General features: G+C 42.5%; 1 protein-coding gene across 1 annotated transcript in view; it reads left to right on the top strand.

Moving 5' to 3' along the window:
- PPFIBP1 (PPFIA binding protein 1) overlaps positions 1–17,528 on the top strand; it is a 1,178,807-nt gene that overhangs the window by 797,654 nt on the left and 363,625 nt on the right. The window contains exon 14 of the mRNA XM_029597487.1: positions 1,303–1,790. Within this exon, the coding sequence (XP_029453347.1) occupies positions 1,303–1,790 (488 nt within the window). The remainder of the gene's footprint in view (positions 1–1,302; positions 1,791–17,528) is intronic.

Here is a 17,528-nt window from a genome sequence, read left to right as displayed (position 1 = left end):
ATAAGTCAAAGTTACAATCAACAGGGGGAGAGAACTTGGAAGCTTACAACAAGCTGGAAAGAAGAAAGGCCGGTAATAAAAGTATTGTTACCATAGAATGTACGAGTTAAAAAACTTAAAAACTTAAAAAAAAACTTTAAAAGGTTTAAAAAACTTAAAAAAAACTTAAAAACTTAAAAAAAAACTTAAAAAGCCTCATGAGAGGCTTCTAGGAAAAGTAAAAAGTCATGGGATAGATGGTGATGTCCTTTCGTGGATTGCAAACTGGCTAAAAGACAGGAAACAGAGAGTAGGATTAAATGGACAATTTTCTCAGTGGAAGGGAGTGGACAGTGGAGTGCCTCAGGGATCTGTATTGGGACCCTTACTTTTCAATATATTTATAAATGATCTGGAAAGAAATACGAAGAGTGAGATAATCAAATTGGCAGATGACACAAAATTGTTCAGAGTAGTTAAATCACAAGCAGATTGTGATAAATTGCAGGAAGATCTTGTGAGACTGGAAAATTGGGCATCCAAAAGGCAGATGAAATTTAATGTGGATAAGTGCAAGGTGATGCATATAGGGAAAAATAACCCATGCTATAATTACACAATATTGGGTTCTATATTAGGTGCTACAACCCAAGAAAGAGATCTAGGTGTCATAGTGGATAACACATTGAAATCGGTTCAGTGTGTTGCGGCAGTCAAAAAAGCAAACAGAATGTTGGGAATTATGAGAGAGGGCATGGTGAACAAAACGGAAAATGTCATAATGCCTCTGTATCGCTCCATGGTGAGACCGCAACTTGAATACTGTGTACAATTCCGGTTGCCGCATCTCAAAAAAGATATAATTGCGATGGAGAAGGTACAGAGAAGGGCTACCAAAATGATAAGGGGAATGGAACAGCTCCCCTATGAGGAAAGACTAAAGAGGTTAGGACTTTTCAGCTTGGAGAAGAGACAGCTGAGGGGGGATATGATAGAGATGTTTAAAATCATGAGAGGTCTAGAACGGGTAGATGTGAATCGGTTATTTACTCTTTCGGATAGTAGAAAGACTAGGGGGCACTCCATGAAGTTAGCATGGGGCACATTTAAAACTAATCGGAGAAAGTTCTTTTTTACTCAACACACAGTTAAACCAGAGGATGTGGTTAGTGCAGTTAGTTTAGATGTGTTTAAAAAAGGATTGGATGGGGGGGCGCTCTCGCTGCAGAGCAAGATGGCCGCATGACCTCGAGCTCCCGCCCACCCCGAGCCTTTTTGCAGCTTTTTCGCAGTGTTCAACCTGCCGAACTTGATTCGAATTAGCAGCGATCATTACCCGCAGCATTAAAGATGGCACAGAAAAAAAAGGGGCCAGATCTGAAGCAGTTTGCTTACGTTACTGACGATGATGCCACTGGCGGGCCTAGTGAAGTTCCTGACACCCCGGACGCGAGCAAACGCCATTTTGGTGAGGAGCAGGACCAGGGCGCGAACGGTGCGGCGCCCTCTAATCACCCAACCTGGGAGGAATTCAGACGCTGGTTCGGGGACTTGCGCCGTGAAATCAAAGAATATAAGCAGGAACTGCATCAGGCTATGGAAGAGATTCGAGAGGAGATGGCAGAGATCGGGAGGCGTACAGATGAATGCGATGTGAGTCTGGAGGAGCATGATATCAGGCTTAAGGCGTTACAACACAATTCAGACCAAACCCAGGCAGACTATACCGCGCTTAATGCAAAATTAGAAGATCTTGATAACCGTGGGAGACGTCATAATCTGCGGTTTAGAGGCATCCCCGAAGATGAGAAGTACGCTGATTGTGGGGCCACGATTCAAAGATTTTGCTCCTTTTTACAAGCACAAGATGGCGGCGGGACTGCAGCACTACCAGCAGCTACTATTGAATTGGACCGGGCTCATTGCTCCTTGGGACAAAAAATACCCGGTAAGCCTAGGGACATAATAGTATGTTTCACTAAATACACTATTAAAGACAGCATCTACCAAATTGCCAGAAAGCGCAATTCCTGGGCGTGGGAGAATAATAACATCCAAATATACGCCGACTTATCCCCAATGACTCTCAAAAAAAGGATGGAGTTCAAGGAAGTCACGGCGGTGTTGCGCAAGGAAGGTCTCCGTTATCGCTGGCTGTTTCCTTTTGGAATTGCGATTACCATAGATGGTTCAACGACGAAAACAGAGACAGTGGATGGAGCAGTAGCAGTACTAAAAGCAGCCGGTCATCAGGTGCAGCATGCTGCCCCAGCTAAGAAGACATCCACCTCCCTGATGGAAACTCCACGATGGCAAAGGGTGCGACATGGAGGCAAACGACTGCGGAGACAATCAGGAGAACGTGTTCCTGCCCAGGATAAGGGGGCAGGATGAGCGGTATGTCCCAGTTACAGGGATTTCCATACTTCGATGGACTCTTGATGTGGGACATGAGAATGTCACATATTTTGGGACTGAGATTGCTGCAATTTCTTGTTAATTTGGTTGTTGGTTATATATCTATATCCAGGTTGAATGGTAATGAATGAGGCTCGGGGGTGGGTAGGGATGGGCTCTGCAAGTGATCACGCCCTTCATAGCCTACACAGGGGTGCATTTAGCACATGTCTGTGGAGCGCACAGGGAATTGGGAGGGAGAGGGGAGGGGGGAAGGGCAAGTGGGAACAGGTAGCACAACAAAGTTTCAGTTGCACGTGTATACAGGGCACTTGGGCGTTACTGTTATATTTGTTTCTCATCCACTGCATTATTCTACTGATGCTTTCGTCCAGCAGGGTCCCCAAGGGGAGAATGAGGGATTTCGAGATGCAAGCGGGTACCCTATCAGAGGCATTTTTGGGGGGGATAGCCGAGTGGGGTCATTTTTATTTTTTCTATCATGGCGAAACTAACCATATGGTCTCTCAATGTTAAGGGGTTGAATAATCCTTTTGGGGCTGATATCTTGTTTCTCCAAGAAACTCATCTTAAGAAAAGGTATGAGCACTTACTATCTTGGGCTCAATACCCACATCAGTTCCATGCAGCTGCCTCTAAGTCTGCGAAATACTCGGGAGTGAGTATATTACTCCACAAAGATATCCAGGGCACAGTAACTAAAACGGTGGCTGACCCTATGGGGCGCTATGTAGTTCTACAATTGTTGGTGGAGAAGACCACATATACTTTTTTCAATATCTATGCTCCCAATACTAACCAACACGCCTTTATAGCTCAGCTAGGAGAGGTTTTGAATAACATAGCCCCTGAGCACCTAATTATAGGGGGTGACTTCAATCTCACTTTACAACCTCACGTAGATAACTCAGCGGGAGGGGGAACATCATACGATCGTAAGTTCCTCCAAAAGTTCCTTCGAGATAGAGACTTGATAGACATCTGGAGGCACCGAAATATTAATGTGAGGGATTACACTTTCTAGTCTTCTCCCCATAAAACTTATTCTCGTATAGACTACTTCTTAGTAGATAAGTTATTGAGCCTGCAGACTATGCAACCAACGATAGGTCCCATCACTTGGTCGGATCATGCCCCTATAGGTTTAACATTGCACTTACACAATGAAAAGGCGGGCCTCCGATTTTGGCACTTGAATGACACCCTGCTTGCTGATGAACCGTTTTGTCAAACCTTAAAGGAAGATATAGCGGATTATCAGCAATTTAATTCTACACATTCCCATTCACCGCCAGTATTTTGGGACTGTTTAAAAGTGGTGTTGCGAGGTAGATTAATATCACAAGCTTCATATCAGAAAAAGGTGAAAAGCGAAAAAATTGATGCGTTATTGTCTGATATTGCATGTCTCGAAAAACAACATAAAACTACATTATCCACCAGGGTCTATGCTAAACTTCAACACGCTCGTAACGCTTTAGGCCTATTGAGAGCTGGGGACATAGCGCACCAGCTACAACTAGCACGTCAGGAACATTTTGAATGGGGTAATAAGGCGGGACGACTGTTGGCTCGGAAATTAAAACGCCAAGTAGCACAATGCCAAATCACACGAATCAAAGCGTTAGATGGCTCTATGTTGGATTCTGCTGAAGCTATTCAACATAGATTTCAACAATTCTATGGTACCCTATACTCTGCGGATACTCAAATAGTTGAAGATAGTATTGATGCTTATTTGGCGGACATTGATCTCCCGACACTTTCTGAGACTGAAAGGTTGAGGTTTGAAAGTCTTGTTACTCCCATGGAAATATTACATGCTATAAAGGATCTTAAACCTAATAAAGCCCCGGGGTTGGACGGGTATACTGGTTCTTTTTATAAAAAGTTTGTTTCTCAGATTACCCCTTATTTACTGGAAGCTTTTAATGCATTACAGGGGGAGGCAGTTTTACCATCTGAGGCGAATGTGGCGGGTATTACCATACTGGCCAAACCTGGGAGGGATCCTGCGGATTGTGGGTCGTACCGACCAATCTCATTGATCAACATAGATTTAAAAATACTCGTGAAAATTTTAGCTAATCGCCTCAACTCAGTTATGAACAAATTGGTTCACCAGGATCAGGCTGGCTTTATTCCAGGGAGGAAAGCGGCAGATAATGTAAGGAAAATTATGGACCTCATATGGCAAGTCACCCGGACTGAGACTCCAGCGATTTTGCTGGCGGTCGATGCTGAAAAAGCATTTGACATGGTCCATTGGCAATTTTTGTTTAAAACACTGAAGAAAATGAATTTTGGCCCCAAATTTCTCAATTGGCTTATTAAACTTTATGATCGGCCGAGGGCCAGAGTTAAAGTCAATGGAGTATATTCTGATCCTTTTCCAATTGAGAGGGGAACGAGACAGGGCTGCCCGTTATCCCCATTATTATTCGCGTTGTTTTTGGAGCCTTTCACCACTAAAGTTCGGGAAGCGGGGTCTATTATGGGAGTCCGTGTGGGAGCGATGGACTATAAGTTGTCACTTTTTGCGGACGACATTTTATTTACCTTATCTAGCCCGGCACAGTCATTACCCGGGGTGGTGGCACACCTTAGGGAATTTAGCTTGGTTTCTGGCTTTCGACTGAACCTTGCAAAATCGGAGGTGTTGAATGTTTCTTTGCCCCCGGACCAAGTTGTTCAGTTGAAACAACAGTTTCCTTTTAAGTGGGCGGGTGCCAAGATAAAATATTTAGGAATTTTTATAGGACCTAAACTGACTGACCTGTTTAGATTGAATTATACTCCATTGGTGGCTAAAGGGTTTTGGGATTTAGATATATGGGACGGTCTCCCAGTTACCTGGACTGGACGCATAGCTATATTAAAGATGTCCGTTCTACCCAAATTTAATTACCTATTTCAGTCACTACCTATTTCCATTCCGACAGCCCTACTAAAAAGATGGCAGAGACGTTTCTTTGCATTCCTCTGGAAACGGAGGCCTCCTCGTGTAGCGCAAGCGACACTATACAGACATAAATTGAGAGGAGGGATGGGGTTCCAAATTTACAATGGTACCATGCAGCTGCTCAAATTAGTTGTATTCTATCTTGGTATAAAAAAGCTGAGCGGCCTGGATGGGTAGCCATTGAGCAAACCTTACTGGGCATCATGCCCCTACAAGCCCTTCTTTGGCAACCTAGATCGACATTGAGGATAGGGGGAAGTATTACTACTCCTCTGCAAACGACTCTTCAGTGCTGGGGAAAATGGAAACATCTTATCATAGGAAACAGACAATATTCTTACCACACTCATTTATATTACCACACTCGATTCTCTCCAGGTTGGGATTCGATCTCTGCTCATTATTGGAGGGAGAAGGGTATGCATACAGTGGGGCAGATGTGTGGTGGGGATGGTGTACTGTCTTTCTCACAACTTCAGGAGGCCTACTCGATCCCACTTTCCACCCTTTATTATTACCACCAAACTCGGCACTTCTTGACTAAAGAACAAATTGTGGTAGAACTTCAGAAGGGTAAATCCCAATTTGAAGGCTGGTGTGACCTAGCTGACCGTATCAAGGGCGGACTGTCCAAGTTATACATGATTTTACAGGGCTCATTGCCAGGGAAACCAGCATATACTCACAAGTGGGAGGCGGAGCTTGGACAACCATTGGCAAATGAGGAGTGGGATCAGATATTTTCAAATACTAAGCGTAGTTCAGTTGCAACCTCCCTTACTGAAAACGGATATAAAGTACTATTTCGATGGCATAAAGCAGGTCTTAGCTCTGACGCCCTGTGTTGGAAGGGATGTGGTTCGATAGGAACGTTTTTCCATTTATGGTGGGAGTGTGTTCATGTCCAGAGAATGTGGAAAGATGTTATGGACACCATTTTTTACACTTTACATGAAGAGGTCACTCTAACCCCTGTTCAGGGTTTACTCAATGTATCGGTTGATGGCTCCAAACATGAGTGTCTGTTAATTAATCAATTTTGTATAGCAGCGCGCTGTACCTTGGCGGCTTCATGGAAGCAGGACAGAGTTCCAGATAAGGAAGTTCTTTATCAGAAACTTGATGCTATGTGCTCCCTGTACAAGATAACAGCTCAAAAGCGGAGTCAACTCCTGCAGTTTCAACAGATATGGAAACCGTATCTTGCTTGGAGAAGAGGACATGATGACACAGGTTGGGTCCCATGCCTCTCAATGTTGATTTCTGTTCACCAGATGTGTTAAGCTAATTTTTGTGCAGAACTGTTGTTTTCTGGTTATCCCTTTTTCTTTTAAACAGAGTACTATGTAAATTTCTGGGATATCAGTAAATGGGTATTGGTTCAAGAAGTCGCTCATCCACAGCTGCGATATGATATGATAGGTGGTTATCTACTCCAACTGCACATTCTTCTCTTTGCACCTTATCTCTCCGGTATGGGCATTAGCGTAATCTACAAATCCGACACTTGTTTAGTTTTCTAATGTACAGTGGACTACCTTTAATGGGTAATTGATGTGCTATCATCAGTAACTGCCTTCTATATAAGGCATAAGATTGTATCTGTATTTGATTTGCCTGGCTTTGTCTGTATACACAATAGTTATGGTTGTATTGCTGTTAAAACTGTTCAATAAACTTTACATTACAAAAAAAAAAAAAAAGGATTGGATGAGTTCTTGGAGGAGAAGTCCATTACCTGCTATTAAGTTCACCTAGAGAATAGCCACTGCCATTAGCAATGGTAACATGGAATAGACTTAATTTTTGGGTACTTGCCAGGTTCTTATGGCCTGGATTGGCCACTGTTGGAAACAGGATGCTGGGCTTGATGGACCCTTGGAGTGACCCAGTATGGCATTTTCCTATGTTCTTATGTTCACCGCCTCTTCTTGCCCATCTTGCAGGTGCTGCCCTAGTCTTCCCCCACTGTCCTCGGCCTGCTTCTCCCACCCCCAGCATTGAAATGTGCATTCCTCGTACCCAGATTAATGTAACAGTTTCTGCGTGTTTTCAACTCCAGATACATTAGCATATTAGCTATTTGTATCTGCAGTGAAAAAAAATTGCAACCATAATGTACAAAATTGTGCATGGGAAAAGTGCACATGATTTTTAATGCTAAGATTCTTGCTTCTGTACTCTAGTGTAATGATCCCCAGGACTTACCTTGTGTGGAAATGAGGCCTGGGAATTAAAGGTGGCCCTGAACTCCCACCAGGCTGCATCCTGATTTCGTGGCCTTCCAGCCCTGAAAAACAGGCAGCACTCAACTGCTATTATGGGGTGTGCAAGGAGTCTAACATCATTATCAGTGAAACTGGGCATTCTTTCCCGCAGCATTTTCACCTACTCTAAGGCCCTGAGCAAAATGGACATCTAGGCGTGCATGATCATGTGCACAAAAGGAACATCTAGTTCTCGGCTGTTTGGACTTTCATATAATGTGTGTCCATTATGTGCGCCATTGGGCTAAACGGATGTCCAGGACTTGTGCATCACATGGGCTTCAAATGCACTTGTGAGGCCAGGGCGTTCATTATGTAAGTCACAAAGGCCTCTAGTGGACATGCAGGGTCCTGGGCATCCGTTATGTGTGTTGCATAGGGTCTGTATGTAAATGGATGCACAAGTCCTGGATAACAAAGAAAGTTGTGGAACTTGGGTATCCATCAATGCACAAATCTGCGACATCAATGTAAGGTGTTTGTGGTGCTCTCTTGTGGTTTCCTGTGCATCCCAAACAACAGGTTCTCAAGTGAGGGTGGCCTATGATAGTATGTGAGGAGGGATGCCAATGCAGGAGGCTTGTGAGAGGCGAGGGGACGCACGCCAGCACTGAGAGTTTATGAGAAGGTGAGGGGACGCACGCCAGCACTGGGAGCTTGTGAGAAGGCGAGGGGTTGCACGCCAGCATTGGGAACTGTGAGAGGGATGCCCATGCCGGGGGCATGCGAGGATGTGGTGGACATGGGGCTTACAGAAACTTTGCTACACATGACAGACTGTGTGAAAGAAACTAAAGTAATTTTTATTCATCAAAAAATAAAAATAAAGAACACAAAACAAAAACATTTTTGGTGCCTGGCCCATCCATCCATCAGCTTCTGATTTCAACTCCTGAAATAAAACACAAAGCAATGGATTTAGTTTTTCACACAATAAACAGTTTGCTTATTCTTGACAGCAACTATATCAGGGCAAGAGGAGAGGGGTTATTAGTATCAGTGGTAAGAACTTACACTAGAAATAATCAATGATGAGCTTTCGCCGAATCTCAGAGCCTCGCACTGCTGCTGGTTGCACTTGTGGATCTTAGCAGCTAGTCATTGGCAACCTCCTCTTCCATCCCAAAGTGCACCGCAATGTTATGAAGCCTGCAGCAGGCCATTACAATGCATGCGATCTTATCCGCACTGTAGTGTAGGGCACCACCAGACCGGTACAAGCATCTGAATCAGTTTTTCAGCATGCCGAATGTCTGCTCGATGACAGATTTCATGCTGGTATGTGCCTTGTTTTAGTGTCTTTCAGCTGCAGCGTGCATGGCCAGGAGCAGGGTACCCACCTATAAAAGGGGTAACCAATATTGCATCAAAAAATGGCGTGACACCACCAAACACATTCACTACTCCAATTGGCATATGCATATACATAGTCAGCTCATTTTAACCCCAACCTCCCCCCCCTCCCCAAACCAGTACAGTACAGAAGTACTTTCATAAATCATATGTAATGATGTACATAATTTTTAAGGTGAGACAATGATCTTCTATTGAGCCCTGCATCTCTCCACCCCATGTGGCTGTCTATTACCCCTCTCTGTATGCACACTACTAACCCATAGCAACTGTTACTTACTAAGCAGCTAACAATCACCATATTTTCCCTCTGCAAAATCGGTCCCAATCGTGGAATAAGCAAGGATGAAGGAATCATGGCAGCTCCCAGGAAATCTTGACATGATGCTCATAATTTTAAGATGTGCATCAAACACAACCTTGTACATTCATGGAATAGACGTGCTTTCAGTTCCGGAATGCAATCTCCTGCTCTGACTTCGGGGTGAGTGCAATATGGGTGCAGTCTATCGTGCCCACCACACTGGTCATCCCAGCTATTTCATAGAACCTGCGCATGTTCTCCTGGATTTGTGCAGGGTCCACTGGATAGTTGATATATTGCTTCATGCACTTCATTATTGCCCTCAAGACTTGGCCAAAGTGCCTCCAGAATGAGGACTGGTCCACCCCGCCAATGATGCCAACTGTATTCTGGAAACTTTCTGTGGTGAAAAAATGCAAAGCATCCAATAGTTTGACCAACATGGGGATTGCATGATTGTGAGAGGTGAGGGGATCAATGTTATTTTGCAGGTCCTCAAAGTGTAAAAATTGCCTGAGAGCTGAGACAGTATCTTTGCACTACATCTGTCTCAAGCAATCCAAAGAGGGTTGTCTGTGGCCAATTGATACACTGCCTGCAGGGTCTACAGATGGCTGTTGGCTGTACCTGTGCCTTTGCTGCATGATCCTCTTGTCTTCTATCGTCATTGTTCTCACAATTGTTTGCTTCACCGATCACTCTCCATTGTCTGGTAGTCCTTACTCTGGCTTGCACATGCAAGAGAAAGCTCAACAGAACAAAGAGGTGTAGGTAATCCATGCTTATAATGCCAGGGAAGCCTTCATGAGCTGTCAGCTACCACTAGCACTAGTAAATTAACTCCAGGGACTGAGCTGGTGCAAAATTTAAATGTAAAAAAACGCATGATGGACACACAAGATTTGGATGTATGTTCCTGTTCAAGGGGTAATAATTAATGGTCATTTACATAGAATTTAAATTTAGTAGGCGCTATTTGTTATGTTTGTTAGCATGTGTGTTATGGACGTGCTAATTCCTTTATTTCATTGGATACTCATTTTGCACGTCTATAACGTGTGTCCAACTGTGTGTGTACCAGTGTGCTAGGCTGGGTGCATTTTATTGCATCGACCCCTATGTGTTTAAATCCCCAGCCTGTAGATTTCTCACTTGTTAATTTCTTCCTGAACGTCTTGGCATAGTTAAACTAAGCCTACCCTCTTATATCTTGTGCACATTATCATATCAGAATATTTCAACATTTTTGCAAAAAGGTACTGAACAGATTTACCTGAGGTTTAGAAAGCTGGTTAAAGTTTGATCAGGCTTTTTCTAGTGATTAAGTGAAATGAAGGTGAAGATTGATGACATGGTTGTGAAGTTATATTTTTGATAACCAAAAAGAAAATGAGTTCCATGGTGCATACTTTCCAGATTATCTGGATCCATTTTCCTATCTCAGGTTTGCTCGTTAATTTCCAGTGTTGTGCAGAATTTTGCCTTGCTGCCACTAATTGGTGAATCACTAATGGAATGCCACCTCTACATGAAGATATAGGGGTGGCATTCCCCAGATGCCTACAGAATCAAATGGAAGATGAATGCCCTTCTCTTTATATGTCAGTGATATCACTTCCTTCCAGTACATCTCTATCAGGGGACATGTCCACCACAAATGGAATACAGAGCCCCCTCGCAACACTAAATCCTGTCCAGCACCTATTGGAATCACCATTACCATTTTTTGTAGGTTAACTGGAGTATTGTACCAATAAAGGATCTTATGTCTGTTCTCCCTAGTCATACGTATATACATACATACATAGGTGCCATGGCTGAGTCTACCCGTTATTCAGTCCCAATCTTCCTCCTCTAGCTCTTTCCCTAAATCTTCAGCCCACAATTCTTTATATTACCCTATTGGGTGTTCTGTTTCTTCCATTAGGATTTATACATTTTTTTATATTAGACACTTATTACACAAGTTTTCATTGATTTGTCTCTCAAGCAGTTCTATCAAAATTGGCCTTATTCCTTCCTTTAAGAAGCCCAGTTAGCTGTAGGTATTTAAACATTGGCATCGGCACTGTCTCCATTTCAAGCTTATCTCTTAACTGTTGTATAAAAAGACATTTCCTTTCATTAGACCCTGCTCCTTTTAAACTCTGAGCATGCCCCCTCCCGCTGGCTGCTGGCAGCTTTCTAACACCCCCCACCCAAGTTCCTTTGCTCCCTGTTTTTCTTTCTGCTTATGTATTCCCATTGTGTTACTTCAGTGGCTGGATTGGGCCATGTGGCTCCATTATGTGCCTCCTTCCTGAACCTACAGAAGCAGCTATATAAGAGGTATTTTTTCCAGCACTCTGAGTTCACAAACTAATCTTCTTTTCAGAATTTCCTTAATATTCTTATATTTATCAGGTATATTTGTCTACATGTAGTCTAAGAATCAAATTAATTTCTATCTTTGACCCTGTTTTCTGCAAAGACTGTAGTAAATATGCCTTTTCACTCTGTTTTTGTATGGCATTCCCTTCTCATGACATTTAATTTCATAGTCACCAAACAATGCCTGTCTGACTGTGCACTTTAGAATTTATCTTTTAGCAGTTTGAATGCAATTAATCCCAAACTGTGAGTCTCGTATTAATAGAGGCTTACAGTTAGGTTATGAAGTGATATGTTGCTTTGGATCAGGAAGAAAAACTATTAAAAAAAAAAAATTGAGGTCTCATGATGTGAACTGAGGTGAACATGCTTTCCTGGGTTCTGGGCACCATCCCCTTTCATTGGGCTAAATCTGTGACATCTGGTCCCCAAATTATATATTTTTTTGATTAGTACAAAGAGTATGTCAATAGACAAATATATGCATAAATCATCGGGGACAATGCCCTTGAAGGGGTAAAAAAAAGAACGAGAGAAGCAAAAAGCACTACCTGAGAAAATGGCCGTGGAAGGAGGAAATTCTTCAGATCCCCTACTTAACTTGGCCTCTATTAAGACACTTATGGAAAAGGTAACTACCGCAGTAGTTGCTGCCTTCGATATGAAACTCAACGGCATCTCAGCCCAGACCACCAATCTTAAAAGCTCCCTGGCTGAAATAGTGCCAAGATTAGAAATGGCGGCGGGGAGGATCGCCTGCATAGAGGATGAATCAACCACAATAGCAGTAAAACTTACTAACCTAGAAAAAAGGCTGGAAGCATTAGCAGAAACACTGAAAGACCTAGAGAATAGGTTCCTCAGAAACAATATTCATTTAATTGGGTTTCCGGAATCCATTCCAGATGAGAACCTGATGGGATTCCTGGAGAAATGGCTGCCGGATGTACTGGAGCTCTCAACCTTGTTGATTGTCATGAAAATAGAGAAGGCTCTCAGACTAGGAGGCAGGCGAGAAGATGAATCGAGACCAAGAATTGTCTTTGCTAAAATAATGAACTGCTCTCATAAACAGGAGATCATGCATTCTTATCGCACAAATCGTGAAATCTGCTATCAGGAGGCACTGATTCATTTCTTCCAGGACTAGTCTACGCAAGTTTCTCTGCGATGCAAGGAATTCAACCCCTTCTGTGCTGCCTTAGTGAAAAAACAGTTGAAATTTACTCTCCAGTTTCCAGCCAGATCACGGGTCTGGCACTTAAACATGCATGTTTTCAATGATCTCCTGCAGGCAAAAGTCTTCTTAGACAGGCTGCCTTAATGCGAACAGACTTACTGCATGTCATTTCGGATTCTATCTTGGCTGAACTAATTTGGTTTTTCATGTTTTTGCTGTTTGAGTTACTGTTTCTTTGTGTCTCATTCATAGGGCGAATAAAATTTTGTTGCACTTGAATGACTGTTACCTGTGCATCTGGATCTCGTGATCCTGGTGGGCAAATGGAGCCCGATGTAGAGGGCTTGTGCACTGAAGACTGTATTGTTGAAGTGTCAGGGTTATCTTTCCTTTCAAGGCTTCCTGGTAGGTGTGTCACCAGACTCCCTCAGAATGTCTGCAGCCAACATTTTTAAACTAAGATGAGGAGTTGTGCTGGAGACAGCTCTCCTCCTCTGAGAGCAAAGTGATGATAAACTCCAGATGGGGAGCTCACTCTGGCCGCCTCCTTTCTCATGGTAATTCTCCTCTGGGCTTTTGTTGCTGTCAGGAGTCCTGCCGGAGGTAGCTCCCTGAGTGTCGTCACCCTCTTCACTCCAGAAGGGACTTTCTTTTCGCTCTTTTAACAATGTTTAACAACAGGGCATATTTCTAGTCTGTGCAAGTATTGTTTTGAGATGGACATTGTTTAAGACTTCTCTGTTATTGAGCTTTTAACTCTAGTTCCTTTCAGCTACTGAATTATTGTTCTACCAAGGTGGACACTTCTATATTACATTTCATTAGGATGTTTTCTATTTCTGTAACAGTGGGATGGTGCCCATCCCCTTCTCATTTGTACCTCATGATCGCCAAGTTATTTCCTTGGCGAGTATTCCAGTGTTCTTGGGGAGGAGGGGACGGAGGAATTATTGGACTTCAGAGGTTGCAGATACAGTTAGGCAAAGAGTATTTTTCTCAGTGGATTTTAGGAGGTTTGTTCTTTCTGGGACTAGTCCATTTAGGGCTAGAGATCAGCAGAAGTATGTCTGGTGCGTGGTTGTGGGTCAAAGCTGGGGGGCCCATGGTAATAAAGGAAAGATAGGGTCTTTGATTTTTATCTGGTTTTTTTTCTGGCATATGGGTGACCTGGTTAGACTGGTATCTTTAAATGTGAATGGCCTAGGCTCACCTATCAAACCAGCCAAGATATTGCAAGAACTAAAAAGATATAAAGCAGATATTGCCTGTATCCAGGAAACCCATTTATCAGAGGTAGAAAACAAAAAAAAACTGGAGCAGGATTGGGTAAGTTCCTGTTTTTATTGGATGGCTTCTGGTAACAAAGCGGGGCTGGTCATTCTTTTACACAAAAATATTGCTTTCAAGAGTCAGAAGGAAATTAAGGACCCAGGGGAATGCCTTTTCATCTTGGTAGGGAAACTTAAGGATAGGGACATAACTATTTGTAATGTTTATGGTCCTAATGACTAGGGTCATGTTTTTTTGAGCATGTTGCACAATTACTACTCTTAAATAAGAAGGGTTTGCTCTTTCATACGGGGGATTTTAATTGCGTGCATGACTCTCTGATGGACATACTTCCACCTCCCGCAGCTAGGAAGGCTACCTTTCATTGCGTATTTATGTAATAGTTTGCAAGTTTTAGACTACTAGTTCTTAATCCTACCATGAAAGATTTCACTCATATTTCAAGGACACATACGCCTCACTCCAGGATTGACTACATTTTAGGCTCTCAAGCTTTTTTCCCTCGAGTTCGCCAAGCAATGATAGGAACCACAGGCACTTCAGATCACACCAATATTTGGTTAGATTTTCATATTACAGATATTGAAGGTGGCACTGCCTTGTGGAAATTCCCATCATTCCTTCATGAATATAAAAAATTTCAAAAGTTTCTTCAGACAAAATGGGAGGAATTTGCTTTAAATAATGCAGCACATGCGATACTACTGGACTTTATTGGGAGACCAGTTAAGCGGTTCTCCGGGGAGAGGTTATTGCTCTCCTAAAAGGGAGGAATGCCAAATTGAATAAAATGATCTTACACTTAGAGGCCCAGCTGAAATTAGCTGCATATTTTTCTATCTTGGAGAGCTTGAATGCCTGTCTTCATCAAAGGGCACAAAGAATGTTACAATATTCAGAGCACTGTTATTTCTGCTTTGGGAATAAATCTGGGAAAAATGTTGGCAAATACTGTTCAGATGTGGAAAGGGAGGATGTACATAGAGAGGGTTCGGACTCCTCAGGGAATCTGAGCTACAAGAGACACGAAAGTATTTGACACTCTGTGGGGATAATTTTCAAAAGGAGTTACATGCGTAAATGTAGCTACTATTGTAGCAATTTTCAAAAGCCATTTACTCAAGTAAAGTGCACTTATGTGAGTAAATCCTATAGACAAGTCAATGGCATATATTGTAGCAATTTTCAAAAACCCACTTACTCAAGTAAAGTGAATTTACTCCAGTAAACCTGGTTTTTACTCGAGTAAATGCTTTTTTTTTTTTTTTTTTTAATTTATAATTTTTTATTGCCGTGACCAACAACAGTACAAGTAGGAAACAAGAAATACAAGAATAATGGGTACATGGCAACATTTACAAGAGGTACAATAGTCACCCTCCCCCCCTCCCCCCGTCATGCTACTCATTATCACAAGATAAAATATACGTGATGAGAAATAAGAACAAGAAAAAAGAAAAACCAAGAAAAGGAAAAAGTCCGAAAAAACATGCTTGCATGGAGGATGGAGAAAATGTCAGTGTGCACCAAGCTTTGCAGTGTCCATTCTGGCATTCATGAATGGTAGGAAAGTGGCGGTAGAGGTAGCGGCCTCCAGGAAATGTAGGGATTCCAGATTTGATAGAATTTAGAGAGGCGATGATATTTAAACGCTGTTAGTCGGTATAGAGTACACGTCCTATCTAAACGTGACAAGATCTCAGTGGGCGTAGGCGGTTGTACTCTCTTCCATGAGTAAGCGATTTCCATGGCAGTAGACGTGCATACCAGCTGTAGAAATGTCTGCGCGGGAGCTGGAAGGTCATCATCAGGAAGATGAAGAAGAGCCTGAGCAGAGTAAATGCTTTTTAAAATCAGGCCCTGTATGTTTTATGAAACTCTTTATTCAGAAGATAGAGTAGGGGGCTCTATAGAAGATGGGTTGTTCTTCCAGAATCATCAATTGCCTACTATCTCAGAGTCAACTGGAATTTCTTAATCGACCTATCCAAAAGTTTGAAATTCTAAATGTATTAGCAACAAGCAAGACCTGCAAAGCCCCAGGCCTGGATGGGTTCGCACATGATTACTGCAAACTTTTGAAAGATCATATTTCTGTTCTGATGTAGGCTTTTTTTGGAGATGCATTACTGCGGGGTGAATTTCCGAGGGGCTTTAACACCGCACGTGTTAGTTTTGGCCAAGCCGGATAAGGATCCCACTCTGCCAGCTTCATATCGGCTGATTTCCTTACTTAATTATTATCTGAAAAGTCTTGCAAAAATGCTTGCAGAAAGGATGAGTTAGTGCTTCCTGCTATTATCTCACCTCAGTGGGTAGGACAGTGGCGACCCATATTATTAAGTTGGCTACAGTGATGACTTATTGCAGAAATAGAGGAATCCTGGCCCTAGTGGGGGGCTTTAATTCAGAAAAAGCTTTTGACAGTCTCTTGGCCATATTTGTTTTCTGTGCTGGGTAGATTCGGGTTTAGTGAGCATATCATAAACATTTCCCTCCTCTATGCATCCTCTATGTCACTTATCCTGGTGAATGGAAGCAGATCAGCCCCCTTCCCTATTAATAGAGGGGTGAGAGAAGGGTGTCCTCTCTCTCTTTTATTATACCTATTCTCAATATACCCCCTTCTTAGGATAATTGCAGAAGACAAATTCATATTTGGATTGGAAGTAGGATGAACTGCTTTCAAAATTGCAGCATTTGCTGTTGATGATTTAATTTTTGTTACTTGCCCCAAGGACTCCTTACCTAAAGTTTTGGCCCATCGGGTGCATTTTGTATGTCTAAAAATCAACCAAAGATAAATCTGAAGCATTGGATGTGTCAGGGAATCTATGCCAGTCATGGGATGGGACCTTTCCTCTCCTTTGGGTTCACTCTGAAATAAAATATTTGGGTGTTCGTATTCCCTCTGACATGCATTTCCTCTATAGGGTGAATGCAATGCCATTACTCCGGGCCTTGCAATCTAATATTAGCCAATGGATGAATTTACCTTTAACTCGTGCTGGCAGGATTCATCTATTAAAAATGATAGAAGTTCCTAAATGCTTGTACCTGATGCCAGTTTGGCTAATTCAGAAAGACTTACGGGAAATAGAAAAGTCAAGAAATTTCTATGGTATGGAAAGAAATCCAGGCTTCCTCTAAAGATTTTACCATTGTTATGAGTTGGGCTGAATTGCCCTAACCTACAGCATTATAATCTTGCCTGTATGCTACCACTTATTTGTGATTGGCTTCTGGATTCTTCTTTTTACTCACCAAATGAATACTTAACAGGTGTAGTCAGGTGGTTTTTCCCTCTCATCTCTCTTACACGTGGATTGGTGTGATCTTTTGAAAGTCTTAAAGTCATTTTTGGTGGTCACCTCTTGTCGGCAAGCTTGGCAATTTTTATGCAAG

This window comes from Rhinatrema bivittatum, chromosome 4, assembly GCF_901001135.1.
Source record: "Rhinatrema bivittatum chromosome 4, aRhiBiv1.1, whole genome shotgun sequence".
Taxonomy (NCBI): Eukaryota; Metazoa; Chordata; class Amphibia; order Gymnophiona; family Rhinatrematidae; genus Rhinatrema; species Rhinatrema bivittatum.
Note: the sequence above shows the minus strand (reverse complement) of the source record. Positions and strands in the feature narration are given on the sequence as shown.